The 16,323-nt window shown below is 39.2% G+C and overlaps 2 protein-coding genes across 2 annotated transcripts; one reads left to right on the forward strand and one right to left on the reverse strand.

Annotated features, from left to right (window-relative positions):
- Nucleotides 1-2,161: 2,161 nt before the first annotated feature.
- LOC131892720 (sialate O-acetylesterase-like) lies at nt 2,162-4,155 on the reverse strand. The gene is made up of 6 exons (XM_059242554.1): nt 3,973-4,155; nt 3,710-3,907; nt 3,308-3,619; nt 3,047-3,239; nt 2,704-2,968; nt 2,162-2,643 (listed from the first exon to the last, which is right to left on the reverse strand). The coding sequence occupies exons 1-6, from the start codon at nt 4,111-4,113 to the stop codon at nt 2,223-2,225; spliced, it is 1,530 nt and encodes a 509-aa protein (XP_059098537.1). The 5' UTR covers nt 4,114-4,155; the 3' UTR covers nt 2,162-2,222.
- Nucleotides 4,156-10,292: 6,137 nt separating this feature from the next.
- On the forward strand, nt 10,293-16,120 carry LOC131892724 (uncharacterized). The gene is made up of 5 exons (XM_059242559.1): nt 10,293-10,319; nt 11,598-11,714; nt 11,785-11,903; nt 12,056-12,266; nt 15,842-16,120. The coding sequence occupies exons 4-5, from the start codon at nt 12,087-12,089 to the stop codon at nt 16,031-16,033; spliced, it is 372 nt and encodes a 123-aa protein (XP_059098542.1). The 5' UTR covers nt 10,293-10,319; nt 11,598-11,714; nt 11,785-11,903; nt 12,056-12,086; the 3' UTR covers nt 16,034-16,120.
- The last annotated feature ends 203 nt before the right edge of the window (nt 16,121-16,323 follow it).

Below are 16,323 nucleotides of genomic sequence, written 5' to 3' on the forward strand. Positions count from 1 at the left end.
AAATTTGGACCACTAATTCCGATGTAACTAAGTAGCGGTGAAATAGATGTTATCGTAAATTACATTCAAGAGCTAACTATGTGTGCTTCTAGTTTAAATTGAGTAAGTTTTTGAAAATTTTAGTTTTTATAATGGTTTTAGGTATGTAAGTTTTTTATGTGGACTAGAATTCCATAAAACAATAAAGTTAAAGTTGTTACCTCTGACTTTTTGGGGGTAGAAAAATGCCAATTTATGCTTGGGAATTTCTCTGTAAACTTGATAGGGCTTTTTGAACACCGTGCCCTGTCAAATCTAAAATACTTTAAAGTTAGATAAAACCTAAAAAAAATCGACTGGAACCACATCAAATCAAGGTGTAACAAAGGTAAGTACTTCAAAGGTATGTTTCAAAATTTGACCTATGCCCCACTAATGGAGGCAGGGGCATCATCATCATCCTTGCTTAGCTAATTCAGTTGTTCATGTCAAAACCTGAAGCCATACTACATACGTATTAAGCAGGAAATGGCAATAAGCGGGATACAAAATGTTACTTTTCTAACGCCGTGTCAGGTGGCAAATACGGGAAAGAAAGGTACTTCATAGATCGGCTTGACTGCCACTAGAGCATGCTATCAATGTCTGAACGCATCGCATTGTCGAGTAAAAGAAAGTCCGCATGAGACACTTGAGTGAGAACAAAAAACAATTTTGAGGGGTCACTGGGATACTTTTCAATACAAAAGAGGTACTAAAGCATCAACATAAAAATCGTAACATAAAAAAAACCTCAATCACCTATTATCCGTTTTTTCCGTCAAAAGCCCCTTTTTGGAACCTCTGTCATTTCGTATTCAAACTTATTAGGAATGCTCTAGGGTCGTCCTTTTTTTGAAGCCGAAAATGCTATTTTACAAAATACAATAAAAGGAATTCATGTTTCCATTGCTCAATGGAAAATAGCCTTTTGTTCGCTCTTTTAATAACAGCAAGTAACTTGTTTGGTATGGTCTATTATTCCAGTAGAAGTTCAATGCAAGATCGAACATATATAGTAACGCATTCCAAATCCATCCGAGCAAGAGCTCAATTAGTAGCCTCTTGCTACACAAGGCATTTATTTCAAGTTTTACCTATATGAGATGCAGTGCAAGCAGTTTTTCAAATCTTATCAAAAAAGGTTTTATCTAGTTTAAAAACAGCGACTAAAAATATGGTTTGTTGATCTTTCGACAAAAATGCTTCTATTATCATCCTTGTCGGACAAGAAATATGCCCCAAAATGATTTGTCATATTTATACAAATAACGCCACTTTTCATTTACTTCACTTGTTTAATGGCTTGATAGTCGCTAAGTTCGAGCCTAAAAACCGACTGTCGAATGCAATCTCACAATTCTCACAATGCCGTTTATATTGATGTTATTGAGTGGACAATGCTATTTTCATCATATGTTTACATTTCACTATCTGTGATAAGAATATGGTGGTGAATGCATTTGATTCAGCTTGCGTACGAAGCATCGCTCGACCCACGCAAAAAATTATATTGCAGTACGTCAGACAAACAGGATAGTTTATCCACATATTGCCTGCGGTGATTAAGAGGTTTGTCAAATTCTCGTATCTTATCCGAATTTATCGTGCAAAGTTAAGGGTCAATCAATTAGACTGTTGCTAAGAGGTAGAAAATACACTGTTAAAAGTGCGCATATGCCTTCTTTTTGTATGATATGATGATCATGGTTTGACGTTTTTGAGGGAAAATATTAAGCCCATTATAAAGCGATTATTCACCTTTTGCGGTTTTTCGAGACATTTTTGACTGGCTAGTTGAAGGCTGCGGTTCTATCAACGGCTCTGGGGAGGGTTAATGAAAAAATGTGTCCCCAACCCGTCTTTCTTTGAAGCTGTGAGCACTGCATGTATCAATAATGGGCGAATAATCAAGAATTACTGTGATTCAACGTTACCAATTCTTTTGATTGAAAAGATCTCAATGCTTTAAAAATTGGGCTTGCTGGGCTCTAGATTTTGTTCCCACTATTCATCGAAGTAGCTGCTCTTGTTCCACTGTTATTTCAAGCTCTCTACCTTCAAACAAAGATCTCGCCTACATTATATTTAGCTTAAACATTCGTCGACTTCCAAACCCAGACAATTTACGCATTTCTCCAGCTTTTTGTACCCAGCCTGTGTTATTCGGCAGTTTATCACATTTTTCACCAAGTAAAGATATGTTACGACAGATTTACTTTCCAAGGGGCCGCGGGCAAACGAAAAGGGTCGTCAGCATAAATAGGAGCTCCAAGATAGGTTTCGACAGGTATATCTTCCCAAGCATAAGCCAAGGCTGAGGCACATCCCCCGGACAAATCCAAGACTAGTTTCCGCTCTTCCAAGACCACGGTGACGGCCTCTTTTGGAACACGGTTCCAACTACCTTCAGCGGCATCACATGTGGCAATCGAATCACAGCACACATAGAAGCCAGAGATTTCCTCGTTGTTGTAAGTAAAATCTTGATCGAAGGTCACTTCATGGAACCCCCCATTTTGGGTAACAACTTCGAGGAATGGCCCATTAGTGGGATATTCCGTCATTCCATAGGCTATATTCGCCGCTCCATAACTAAGACGTTCACCCACGATCTGCTTGTATCTGGAATGTTACACGAATGGTTCAAGGTCCATGATGATTTGGAAGATCTAATGAAATCACCTCGGGTGGATTCCATTTTCCTTGTCGTAGGTGTCAAAGGCCACGGCCATGAAGACTTTGGCTATGCCTTGGTTTGGAACAAAACCCTTGTCTTTGGTTTGGTGCCAACGGATCTCGACCCCATTGGCATTCACATTTGTAGCCAGTTGGACAAAGCCAAAAGGTGGGATTTGTTCAATCTTGGAGAACTTTAGACGCCAATCTGCGATCATGGCCGGGAAAGTGCATTGGTACAAATCTCGATTGTGTCCAGAGTTAGCCTCTCCTATATTGGAAATACACTGGTCAAGCCTGATGCAGTTTATGTGAGTGTGTACTTAAAAGTGGTTGGGCAAATGACTACCTTGATACCAAAGAAATCCTTTAACAGTGGTTCTTAGCAATGGATAAACCATAGCGTTCCACAAATAGGAATTGGAGTTTTGGGGATAATCGGGGAGAACCGAAGGCTCGACATCGCATTCGTCCAACGCCTTTTGGCTTGACCAAGCTTCCACTCTCGTTCCACCCCAAACGGTCTCGATCAAACCAAAAACCTTTAATATTCGTCGCAAATTTGACATCTTGTTTTTTTTTTTCTTCATTTTTTTAAACAAAGACTTACTCGTTTATCGTCTCCCATGAGGTCAGTCAGATCACGAGCAGTGAGGAAGCAAACTGCAGAAAATGCCTTAAGTTCGGCAGCATTATCAGGGGTGTGCCACTTATCTGACCCTCCAATAATATCGCTCTCCTCTTGATCAGAGGTATGTCGGGCCACTTTATAGAATCGAATATTGGAATAGGTGGCCGAGTTTTGGATTTCGGAAGTGGCGTTGGCGATTTGATCCATTCGCCGTTCCATATTAGATTGTCCGGAGCAAATCCAAACGTCACCAAGGATGACATCGAGGTTGATAACATTTTTGGAATTTCCCTATAAAATGTTGATTGGTCATTACTTTCTGTTGAAGCATTCAAGGAGAGGGTTTTCCCCCACATTTCATATTGAATTCATTTTTAGTACCTGTTCAATGCTTATGGTGCATTCATCCCCGGATGATCCTAAAGGGTTCATGGTTACTTCCCACACATTGGCATCGTCCCTTGTCTCCACACCTTCAGATGCAGCCCAAAGCACGCGTTTGGACCCGTTCTTGTCTGTGCATGCAGCCTTCACGTTCACTGGACATGATGGATTGGTGGTGAATCCCCAAACTTTGGGCTAGAATGAGTATGAGCATAAGAATCTAGGGCATTAATTTAAAGAAGTTCTTGAAGATTTGTTACCATTCCATCCGCTTGGAACACCATTCCATTGTGATAGTATTTGGGCAAAGAAACAGTCCCCGTGCAATCTTGAGTTGAAATGGATCTAACGTCAAACAGGGAAACCAGACTGATGATATATGGCAAGAACGACGAACACATGTTGTCAACTCAACGGCTAACTTTGATGTGTTTGCTTGAGAATTTTGTTTACGTTCTCTAAGTTGTTATCAATATAGGAATGAGAGCAGGTTTCCTCAAAAGTCAAACCTGTTGTCTTAAGTAGATAAATACATGTATATTCTGTATCGAAGGGTTCCATCATGTGAAAGTGCCATTTGCATGCACCTAATGTATTATGAGTTGTGCTGGCGAATGTCACTTAGCATAATCTATTGCTTGATGGATAAACGCAACAAGTCACCACTTATGTGTCAAAAGTTCAAAGAATGTACTGCTAAGAGGGCCTACTTTTTCAAATAAATCTTCTGATTTTTATTCTTTGTTTGGAACAAGCTGACCTGTCCGATCTACCCAAAGCTTGATGGAAATGAATAAAACGTAAAATAAATGTAAACACCGTAACGGCAAATTGTACGATTGTTGTATTCAATTTCAAAAGAGACAGGTGGAGTTTTCAATGTGCGTATAGGACATCACCTAGCATTCACCTTGCTAGTGCTCTTTTCTTGCAGTAAATTCTTCCCAAATCATCTTTTTAGATTTGTCATCTTTTCTTCCTCACGTTTTAGCCTTCGTTCGCATTCCACCCTGGAAGCAAAAATGTCGTGACTTTTTTTGGCCAATTTTTGAAGGGAACAAACTAACTTTCTGTACCGATGTTGCAGTGGAACAAACATATTATCAGTGCTTAAATGTATAGAATTGATCTACCGAAAGAGTAACGGGTGGAGAAGATGCAAAGTCAAATTGCCAAGTGTGTCAATATTGTTCGCCAAATCTATGATTTCACTACTCTGGTGCAGAATTTCCTAGAATCTTTGTGCGGCTTGGGTGTCAGACCAAAGTTGGTTTTTAGTAGTGATAAGGCGAGTCCGGCAAAAGTCAGACTCGTCCGTCTCCTTTGATTTTCTGACTTTTCGCCAGACTCGCCGAGTCCGGCAGAGGGCTCTGGTCTGTTACTGGACTTAATTCAATCAAATAGGTCTATCTTGCTTTTAATTTGATAAACAAGCCTACTCAAATCATCAATCAAGGGCTGCTTTTTTTACATGGTCATTATGACGGAAGAAGGCCCGTTTCTGACAGAATTTATAACAAAAAGTATTTCTCTTGATGAGGCCGGACTCGAGTTCGGCCAATTTCTCCAAAATCAAGTCAAAGGCTCGAATTCACTCGAACTCGTGTCCAGACTCGACCCAGCACTACTTTTTGATTAGGCTGAACTGGAGAAGATTTCGTCTGAGGAAGTCAAGCACTTTCGATGGTCGCTGATCAGGACCTCATGAAGGACTCTTTTGTTTCGATAATCCAGAGAGACCTTTAACTTGAGGAGTGGACATCAGCGGAGCTAGGCCGATTTTTCTTTTTGTCACAGCTCCTTGACCGAGGCATAAATGGAAGAAGTTAGTAAGGTACTGGCATTTTAGACCAAACTGTACATATTTCAGTGTATTCATAATTGCTTATTCTTAAAACTCTGGACTTTTTACTACATAGACGAGAAACTTTCGATATTTTCATCTAAATTAAGATAACTCAACATTTCATCATGAAAACACGACTTTTTTTCTTTTAAATCGCTTTTCCATAATGTATGTTAGTATCCCTTGTGACTTTTGAGGAGCTGAAATATTGTTATCACAAAGTGGCCTAGTTTCGCCAATTGTCATGTCCCATCCTCTTGTCAAAGGTATCCTTGGACAATCCGACGTTAGCCCAGATCAAGGTCAATTACGGACCATGGGAGGCTTGAAGAGCCAATCTTGGTGTTTTACAAAGGCTAGGCCTACATTGATATTGATCATTGTCTGAGACGGAAGGCAGACATGCGTAGGAACTTGGACAGCTCCAACGCATGGGTTATGGTTGCAGATGATTGGGAAAGTGTGGGTTTGACGAACTTGTTGTGGTGACATCGCCTACAAAAATCCCATTTCTTGCCATTGAGGGAATCTCTAACCATTATGCGTGTAGTTCTATGATGGTGATCTCGAGAATTAAATCGTTACTTAAAATTCAGAGGCATTTAATCGAGTTAACCAATGTGCAAGAAACTGTCCTGAAATTCGTGCTTAAAATGATTGTTGAGTGACGTTTGAACTAGTCTTTTTATTAGATATACTGCTTTCGAAAAAGGTTCTAATCCCATCCGCAACGGAACTCGTCTTGCGTGTGATGATTTTTTTTTCGGACTTCCTTACTGCTACCGGGATTGGAATCCCAGCAGTTCAAGACGAGAAGATTATTCACTTTACTTGACTTTATTATATATTATATATATTATTTGATCGACCAACGAATTGGAGTTGGCTGATCTGGCTAATCCTTGAATATAAGGTTGATCAGGAATTTTAGTCAAAAACTTGTCCAAGTCTGACTTAAATCTTGCTACTGGATCAACGCCTACATACGCCTTACGAATATTTGAGAGCAGCAAATTGAAAAATGAAGGAGCCCGAGAAAGCAGAGAGTTGAGCTTCATTGTTATAACTAGCCTGGATTCTCGAGGGCTTGAAGGTGCTCTCAAAACGCACATTAAGCCTCTACGGTCACTACAATTGACCCTAAATCCTGGTTGGGACAAAGCTCATGAATGCTTTTGAAAACGTACAATATCAGATACCTTTCGTACCTTCTCTGAGTACGGTACAATCTCAACCTCTCTAACCTCTCCCAATACGAGAGCTCTCTCATATCCTCAATGTTCCTAGTAAAACATCTTTGGACCTGCTTGAGCTTTTGCAAACCTGCTGAACTAATGGAGCCCGAATGGGAGAGGCATATTCAAGATGTGGCTGAACAATCGACTTGTACAGAGTTAGCATCGTGATACTATCTCTGGACTTAAACGCGCGATACATCCAACCACATGTTTGAAAAGCCTTACAAACTTTCAACTGGATATGCTCATCGAACTTTCCATTATCTTGGAGGACTACACTTAAATCCTTCATGGATGAGACCTGCTCAATGTCCCTACCTTCATCATCTAATAGTGGAGTGTCTAATGGCGTCGACCCAAAGGTCATGAACGGAATTTCATTCCATCCAGTGCCATGTTACTCGCAGCAACCCAGGAGTAGATTTGGTCTAGGACCTCTAACAGACAACCAGAGTTCTGACCATTCCTACCAACTACCAATTTTGTATCATCGGCATAAAAGAGATACTGATATGACTGCTACCAAGCTTCTGAAGCGGAGCAATTAAATAGGGAGAGGACCCAAAATGGACCCCGTGAGGGACGGCCGACTTGACATCATGTATGTCACTAAGGGATCCCTCAACCTTAACTAATTGTTCCCTACCACAAATGAAACTTCTTAGTCAAATGAGAACCTTGCCTTGATCCCAATCTCATGGAGCCTCTTAACTAAAAGGCCATGATCTACCTTGTCAAAGGCCTTGCAAAGTCGAGATAAACTACATCGACTGATTCATGGCTCTCCAGTCCCTCAATAACCTGCTCTATATGTTCAATCAGTTGGGTAACCGTGCAAAAATGTGCTCGGAACCCGTGTTGTCTAGGAGGAAGGACTTCATGGATATCAAGAAATTCAACAAGTTTGAACTTCATGATCTTCTCAAACACCTTCGCAATATTCGAAGTGAGAGAGATCGGCCTATAGTTACTGGGGAGTGACTTATCTTCCCCTTTGAAGGTAGCTCATGTTGTTCCAATTTTCAGAAAGAGGAACTTGCTCTTGTCCAAGATGCAACGCATCAAGTACGAGAAAACAGGAGCAAGAACCTGTGAGTATCTCATCAGGAACTGAGATGTCACCCCATCAGGGCCAGGGGAGCTCGAGAGTCTCAAGTCCCTGATGGCCTCTAAAGCATCCTGATCTGTGACTACAAGATCATCTAAATGCTCAACTTGACAAGCATTGCCAGTCCCAACAAACTGATCAATAGGGCAATGGACTGTTGCTCCTAACTCAGTGGAGTTTAAAAACACTAGAGAACTTATGTCTCTGCATTGTCTATAGCTTCCCCATCAACCTCAAAAGGCCCAACAGAGTGTTTGATCTTTCTCTTAGATTTTGCATAAGAGAAAAACGCCTTTGGATTCGACCTCACCTCTTGGACAACTCTACTTTCTTTGTTCAACTGATTGTCTCAATGGAGGCCTTTATTCTACATTGGATTAAATCCAACTTTCTTTGAAGGCTAACCACAACTACAGCATTCAAAGTGCTCTGGAGCCTTTTTGCTAATTTGCAACTCCTTTTAAACAATTGCTTCCTATACTTCGGAATTTTAGAATGTGCCCCCCCTGTGGAACACATTCAGAGATTGCTAGAGTGGAACAGACGTCCTCAAAAACTAGATTCATTTTGTCTAAGGCTACATCTATGGACGATTCCTTTTTCAGCATTGAAATGAGATCAAGCTCCCCTAACCTTTCTATAATCAACGGCCAATGTTCATCTTTGAACTTGAACTTAGCCAGACCAACCTTTTTGCCAGTCTTACTCTAGAGCACGCCGGCTTTTGAGTAATGGTCGACCCCAACTCGAGAACATGATGATCTGACAGATTACTAGGTGTCACATGGACATACTGGATCAGATCAGGGTCATTGGAAAAAACAAGTCAGAAGCGCTATTCGCTCTGGTGGCTACACCAACATGCTGAGAGAGTTGCGCAAGATCGCGAATTCTCCAGCTTTTCAAACGACTGAGATGTCGATTTCAAAATGGGAATATACCCATCGGGACTAGCCTCCCACTCTACAACGCTAGCCGGAAAATTGAAGTTCCCTACAAAGAAACTTTGAGCAAACTGACTGGTCCACCTCATTTCCTATGAATTAGAGCTGACAAGAACGAGCTTACTGAACAAGAGGGGCTATATATTGTCGCAATAGACAGATCAAGACCTTGAAGATGACAAACTCAGACCTCTACTTCTCCATTAGACATTTTTACATGACTAGTGTGCAGGTCATTTCTAACATATAGACATACGCCTCCATGCGGAAACAATGGGATTGTCAGGGCGTACTCTATCACATCGAACTAAATTGAAACCAGCCATTGCTACCTCTTCATTGAAGACCCCTGGTCGAAGCCAAGTTTCTTTCATGGAAATGAACGAGACCTGCCTATCTAAAGCTAGTTCCTCAAGAAACTTGATCTTTGTGCTGTCTTTTTTGGAAATAAGACAATGCACATTCAAATAAAGCCCTTTTATGGGCAATGATTTGGAACTGAAAAGGTCGAAACCTCAAATCCGTGAGAAGGCGCATGTCCCAGATTAATCTTTTTTGTGTTAACAATGATCAAATTGCAAATGATTCCTTGGAGCTTGTCGTGCCAGGAAGGTGCTCATCGTCTTCATTTCGAGAAATCTGCATTTTGTCTTGTCTTTGGTTCAGGTAATCAGAAAATTAGCAATGACATCGTTCAATGAATGTTTGAAAAAAATCAGGTTGGGTCTGGATGATATATTTTGTTGCTCTTTTTCTGATATAATCATGCGTTGTTTCTTATGATCCAATAAGTTTCGTCTTTTTCCTAGGATTTCTAACCAATACCGATACATACTTACCCAGAGGAATCGGTCGAATTTGATAAAAACATTGATCTGGTATCCGGCGAACAACATATGAAAACAAATCTCACATATATTGTTTCAATTAGAATTCAGATTATTCTAACAAATTTTTGTTAGGTTAGGTTAGTAAATGATTGTCATTATCAAGAACATGCATAAATTCTGATATCCTGTCTTTTCCGACACTAATTAGTCATGTTTGGACAAACATGCGCATTTATTAGCTACTTAAATATATATGCTCAATGCTTCATCTATGCCCTGATATCATCCCTGAAACGTTTGTTTTGGGATTCTCCCAAGTTTTGGATCCATATTGTGTCTATAGAATGCCATTGTTGAGTCGAAGTTTGATGGATAAATGGAGCCTCTTCTCAGTTCCTCCTTTTGGTTTGGTTGCAGCCTCCTACAAGTTCATCGTTTTTGTGGCTGTGGCTTCTGTGACACTTGACATCCCAAGATTTTTCCACTTCAAAACTGGAGGAAGATCAAAAGGATTACTGGACTACGGATCTCCATGAGAATCCTTCCTACATACAATTCATCTCTTATTGGGACGAGCTCACTGTGACGGGTTTGCCCCTCTTATAGCCCTTATCTACTTCAACATCAAAATCTACCTCAAAGTAAGACTGCTTTGGCATTTTAGAACGTACAAAGAAAAGCTTTGTCTGAAAGCAAAGTAACACAAATGGAAGAAACCTTTTTACTTATTGAAGCATGTTTTTTTTTCGTGATACAAATCAACAAGATTTCAATTGACGCACTTGGGAATGAACTGTTCCGACAATTTTGAGCTTAAAACTAATTTACAAGGCTTAAATAGGTCTAGCAACTGACTGAAGTCAATAGGGAATTGTCTGGACTTGTATAACACATGCATGTTGTGGTATAGCCTCATGAAAAATACATTGTAAGATTGAAGCCGGCAGTGTAGGAGGCACCGTTAACAAGGAATAGCTTACATTTTGAGCTCTCCAATCCATTTGACCCCTACACCCATACATGCTTTTTTTGTCATCAAAATTAGAGGTTCTAAGAAAAAACTTTTTTTTTTGTTCTGTTTTTCCTGACAAAAACCTCCAAAAATAAAATTAACTAAAAAGATAAATCAATAAATTCTCCGAGCCCTGCTAATTCCACTCGCAGAAGGAGAAACAGTTTGGTACGTACTTTGACATTGCCTCTCGGAAAATGGACGATGTGATAGCTGACTTTGTTTACCAAACGAGGTTTACCCCTCTGACCCTGGAACTCACAAAAGAAAGGAAAAGAGAAAACAAACTTAAGTAAAAGTTTGAGAAAAACGGGTTCTCAACTTTTTTTTCTACAGTAATGCCAAGCAAGAAGTAGTTATTAATACTTAGACTTCAGCGGGCTTTCTCCTTAAAACTCCTGCTTTTGGTCGAGTAACTCTGAGTCCATTACAAAAATGAAAAACGTAAATGGTGTCACTGTTGGAGGAATCCTTTTTTTCAATTTGTCATTTAAAAGTTATGATGTCAAAATATTACCGTATGTAGGTGAACCATGACAGGCCAAAGATTTAAATCTTATGGAGTCCGTACCTTATATATAGCCGAAGTTCCTAAAGTAAGGTATTGAGACCATTTCATTCACTTGGCAAGATCTTTCGATTCTATTAAATGTTGTTGCTGAATCAAATAAAGTATTTAGGAGATGAATAACTTTCTTGTCTGTTGTAAGTCCATAACTCATGTTATCCAAGTATTGTACACAACCATGGAAAGCGTTGTGCTTACGAACATAGTATTCTACCCTTCATTTGTTTTGTTAATTAACATTTCTGAACCCAATGAGTGTCCTTGGTCGCAAACCTAGTATTGATAGACAGTATTGATTCCAAGGAAAGGGGATGACAGAACCAATAAACGATCTTTTAGATTAGAGCATCCGCCAACTTACAATATCGATTCGTCGGAGGATTAAGGAGAAACACGCTCAAATCGCCGGGAACGAATCGCGATTCGGCGGCACTCTCTGGCATTGGAACCTCTGAGGTAAAACGATGAGTTTGAGTAACTCTTGTTCTAATCTATTTAAAGAAACCGGGCATTGCTTTACTTTTAGGGCCCGGAAATAGAGCCATCAGATGCCCGATCCTCTCGGAGTGGAACTTTGAAGAGCAACAAATCGTTGTGTACAACCCAAAGCAATTCATCCATTCTGAAGAAAACGGGAAAACAATGGTACGTGGAAATGAAGGAGGTTGATAAATAATTGGGACATAAGAACATTGAATTTTTGAGTCATCCATGCTCCCTTTCTACTTATTTATTGGACCAGTATGGACTCGGTTGGAGTAGTAGTTCTAATGCCTTAAAATGGGATCTTACTTCAGGTCTGGGAAGTCGATATCGTTTCGAATTCCAATGGGTCATAAAATGCTCCAAAAGGAAGCGACCAATGGAAGTAACCAACTGGGATACAATTCACCCGATGAGGAAATCAGTGACTGGCCAACTTCCGTCGAAACTGAGCACCAAGAATTCTTGAGGCCCAACCCGAACAATCGATTGACTGTGACTCACAATAAGAGCCCCTCATTTCGGGTAGGAAAAATGAAATTCATTTTTAACAGCCAAATCGTTAGTGGATCAGATAATTTATCAATGTAAAGAAAGATAAGGATACAGTCTGGAACAGTGTAAACTAATATGTTAGTACCCATTATGAAGTCAGTACAATAAATTGTAAAAGAGTAATAGACGGTAAGATGAGAGACAATAACAAGCACTTCGCACTCAGGGTCTAAGGACATTGCATTTGGACCTTAGAAGTTCAATTGGATCAAGTTTGAGCCAACTTCTATTTCGCCTTGAGATGGATCAAGTCTCGAAACTATGAATCATGGCCATTTCAAATTTCTGGAGTTTTGGAAATACATAGACCCTTTTGCGAACTTGGTTCTCGAACCAATATCCGAAGGTAGACTTAAAAGCCAAGGCAAGGCAAGGCACGCACGTGGGCGGACCACTCGAGCTCCTTGGACAAGAAAGCTCTTGAAAAAGTTCTGATTGGACTGCGTTATTTAAAAAGTTTGACAGTGGATACTGCGACAAAATGACGATTAAGACGTACTTAAAAGTGACACTAAATCACCTTTAGGAGTCCTATCCCAGAGAAAGGCTTAGATGTCCCTGCTTCAGATGTGGGCTCGTCTGCATTACCTCAGTGAACTGCTCTTAGATCCTCGTTGTCAAAAACGGTTTTGAACTATTCAAATTCTTCTTATTGTCAAACTCGATTCTTTTCAAGTTCTCGAACGAGAAATACGTAAGTATGCAAATCAGATGGGGTACGTGCCCCTGCAATTTAACAAAGACCAATCACTGTGCGCCAAATTGCGTATGCACAGTACATCATGTATGTGAAGATTATTGAGATGCAAGAGAAGCATACAGGTAAACTTGCCTTTAAACCAACTCTCCTCGAAATGTTTTATGGTTGGGTGCAAATGCAACGAAAGCTATTAGGAACTTAAATGAGATACAAACGAGTGTGTCAGAAATAAAGACCGTGTACCTTGTTTAATCTCACATGATTTTCCTCGAAATGGGACTTTTTCCGGGTTTCCGAAAATGAGATGGTGTCACTCCAAGATCAATCCTTATTTTCAAGTATTATTAACGTTTTGATATTTATTTAATGAATAGCCCACTTCTATGGTTCAATTAGTCACGTAATGTTTAATGGTTCTAGAATGCAGTAAAAGTTATGTCAACGTGCTAGAATATTTTCTTAATAACAACATAATCATGAATATGATTTATGAATAGATGTAAAATAATTGCTTCAAGAAGAGTCTTAAAGTTATAAACGGATCTGACCGGCCAAAACTACACTTTCATTACACTTCCAGAACAATCTTCTCTAGCAAATATTTTATTACAACCTACAAACCTAATCATATAAAAATTCCTGACTTTAGCATTTCTATCTACACACTGAAATACATTTCATTCAAATCTTTTTCCTGCCTTTAAGCCAATGAACTTAAATAGTAGAAATCTGATGTTGGTATTCCTTTGCGTCTTGATATTGACATATATATTACATATTACATTTGCGCTCATGGAACAAAGTCCTATAATTTTACCAAACATCTCTGCCACTGACCATTGTAACTTACGTACATCGTATGATTAGTGTTCATTAAATTACAAAAAATCTCATTTCTGCGATCATTTCTAAGCTAAACTATCCTCAAAGAATAAGGAACCTAAAGCATAAAATTTTATGTACAGGAGCATTGTTCTTGAATTTTGAAATGGTGTTTTACCTGATCAGCCCAAATTAATTTTCAAATACCTGAGCTACTAAATTTGATGAAAGCTCAAAAATAGGAATGATGGTGAATTCGTAGGAAAGGTAAGACAAATCCATTAATTTTCAAAGGGGTATTTATATCAATTGATTCAATCATTATTCAATTGAATTATATTTGAAGATTAAGTAATTATCATCCATTACAAGCAAAATGAAGTAATTTGTAATTTATGAATCTTCAAAATGAAATAATTGTTATTCATTACATTTCAAAAATGAAGTGTTTATAATTAACTCCTTCTGAAAAGAATGCACTTGTAAGCGTAATTACTCATATTTTATAATGTGATTGACACAAGTCTGATGAGAGAGCTCTCGTATTGGGAGAGACTAAAAAAGTTGGGACTGTTCAGTGTTCAGAGAAGGTACGAAAGGTATCTGATACTGTACGTTTTCAAAAGCATCCATGAAGTTTGTCCCAACCTATGATTTAGGGTCAATTCTAGTGACCGTCGAGGCTTAATGTGCATTTTGAGAGCACATTCAAGCCCTCGAGAACCCACGCTAGTTATAACAATGAAGCTCAACTCTCTTCTTTCTCGGGCTCCTTCATTGTTCAATTTGCTTCCCTTTAATATTCGTTGGGAATACGTAGGCCTTGTTGAACCGGGTTGCATCGTTCAAGTCAGACTTGGCCAACTTTTTAGATAGCATTCCAGACCAACCCTACATTCAAGGACTAGCTCGGTCTGCCAACTCAAATTCGTTGATAGACCAAATATGATATAAAGATTGAAGGTAATAAATAGACGAATTATAGGACATCATCAGCGTCCAATAGAGTGGCTTTCCCCGAATCATGCACCAAACTCCAGAATCCAGGCTAGTTCGAACAATGAAGTCCACTCCTCTTCTTTCTCGGGCTCTTTCATTGTTTAATTGCTTCCCTTTAATATTCGAAGGGAATACGTAGGCTTTGTTGCTCCGATGGCATCTTTCAAGTCAGACTTGGACAAGGTTTTGATCAAAATACCTGGATAAACCTATTGGGACATTAAAGTTGCAGCTGCATGATGCATCAAGATGCAACGCGCTATATTAGACAAAAAAAATTTAAACGATTTGAAAAAGTCTATTGTAAATATGGAAAATTGTAAAGTAGGAAAAATAAGTCCAAAAATAGCTTTTTCGGCTAAAAGGTATTATTTAAGCATACTAATGAGTAAAAGTAAAAAAGTCTCAATCTCTTAAGAAAGAACTATCAAGTCCTAGTACTAGTGGGGTTTCAAATTTTGATGTTGACGTCATCTTTCTTTCTTCCTTCAATGTCCCAATAGTTATTCAAGGGCTAACCAGATCTGCCAACTCTTATCATTAGTGGATTAAATATGATATGAATATGAAGTCAAATGAAATGAACACTTTTTCCGCCTTGAAATGATGAGAATTTCATTCCCAGGCCGGTAAGGAAGTCCACAAGAAAAGATTATGCGAATCTTTTGAAAACTGTTTGTGCTAACCGTCTTCACCCTCAACGGCAAAATTCAGTATTTTTACTTGCCATTATCATCATCATCATCAAGATAACAAAAAAATCGGTTTGTAAAGAGCAGGAAAATTGTAAAGCTCATTTTTTAAAAAGATTCTCCCTGGAAAAACCTAAAAAAGAATGAGCCTTCTTCCAATCTTTTTTCATCTTTAACCCCTCGGTTTTTAGCTCACCTTCATCCGCCAGCAGAGTACGGCCTACCAATAACACGAATGTTCTCCACTTACTTATAAGAAAATTATTGTCTCCTCTATCATTCACAAAGCTTCCCTAGTTTCCGTATTAAAAATTGATAATGTTTTTTTCCAGTCCACTAATGCTATGGGAGATTGCGCAGAGATGAGGCGAAGACGGGAGAAATCGACGGTGATCCTTGTAACAATCGTTTTGTTATTTTGTGGTTGCCATAGCTACCGATTGGCTCTTAAGGTCTACGAATTTCTCAACCCTAACAGACACGTCATGACGAGCTTCAATCACTGCTACCAATTGGGAAAGTAAGTTGATTTGGAAGAAATCAATCACCGTACATTATCCTTTGAAGACATTTAGCTAAGAATGTACTAGAGCAATGGATTTCGGAAATTTGAGTTTTGCCGCAGAAGATCAAAAGATGTGTGTTGTACGCATTTTCACTACTTCTTCGTGGAATGAAGATATTCAGTGTTTTGGGGCCCCTTTGAATGGTCTTCATTTCGATGGCACATATACCATCCATCCAAGCCAATCAATCAACCAACAACCGTCCTTGAGACGTTTACTTTAGGCCAATGACATAATAGTTAGCGATA

Source organism: Tigriopus californicus, chromosome 2 (genome assembly GCF_007210705.1).
Source record: "Tigriopus californicus strain San Diego chromosome 2, Tcal_SD_v2.1, whole genome shotgun sequence".
Classification (NCBI taxonomy): domain Eukaryota; kingdom Metazoa; phylum Arthropoda; class Copepoda; order Harpacticoida; family Harpacticidae; genus Tigriopus; species Tigriopus californicus.

What these genes read in the sequence shown, in the direction of transcription:
- LOC131892720 (XM_059242554.1), bottom strand. Translation starts at nt 4,113, where the DNA reads ATGTGTTCGTCGTTCTTGCCATATATCATCAGTCTGGTTTCCCTGTTT. An exon ending in TGTTCCAAGCGGATGGAATG is followed by an intron (nt 3,908 to 3,972) that starts GTAACAAATCTT and finishes TACTCATTCTAG; the next exon opens with CCCAAAGTTTGGGGATTCAC. An exon ending in GAAAATGGAATCCACCCGAG is followed by an intron (nt 2,644 to 2,703) that starts GTGATTTCATTA and finishes GTAACATTCCAG; the next exon opens with ATACAAGCAGATCGTGGGTG.
- LOC131892724 (XM_059242559.1), top strand. Translation starts at nt 12,087, where the DNA reads ATGGGTCATAAAATGCTCCAAAAGGAAGCGACCAATGGAAGTAACCAA. An exon ending in ATAAGAGCCCCTCATTTCGG is followed by an intron (nt 12,267 to 15,841) that starts GTAGGAAAAATG and finishes GTTTTTTTCCAG; the next exon opens with TCCACTAATGCTATGGGAGA.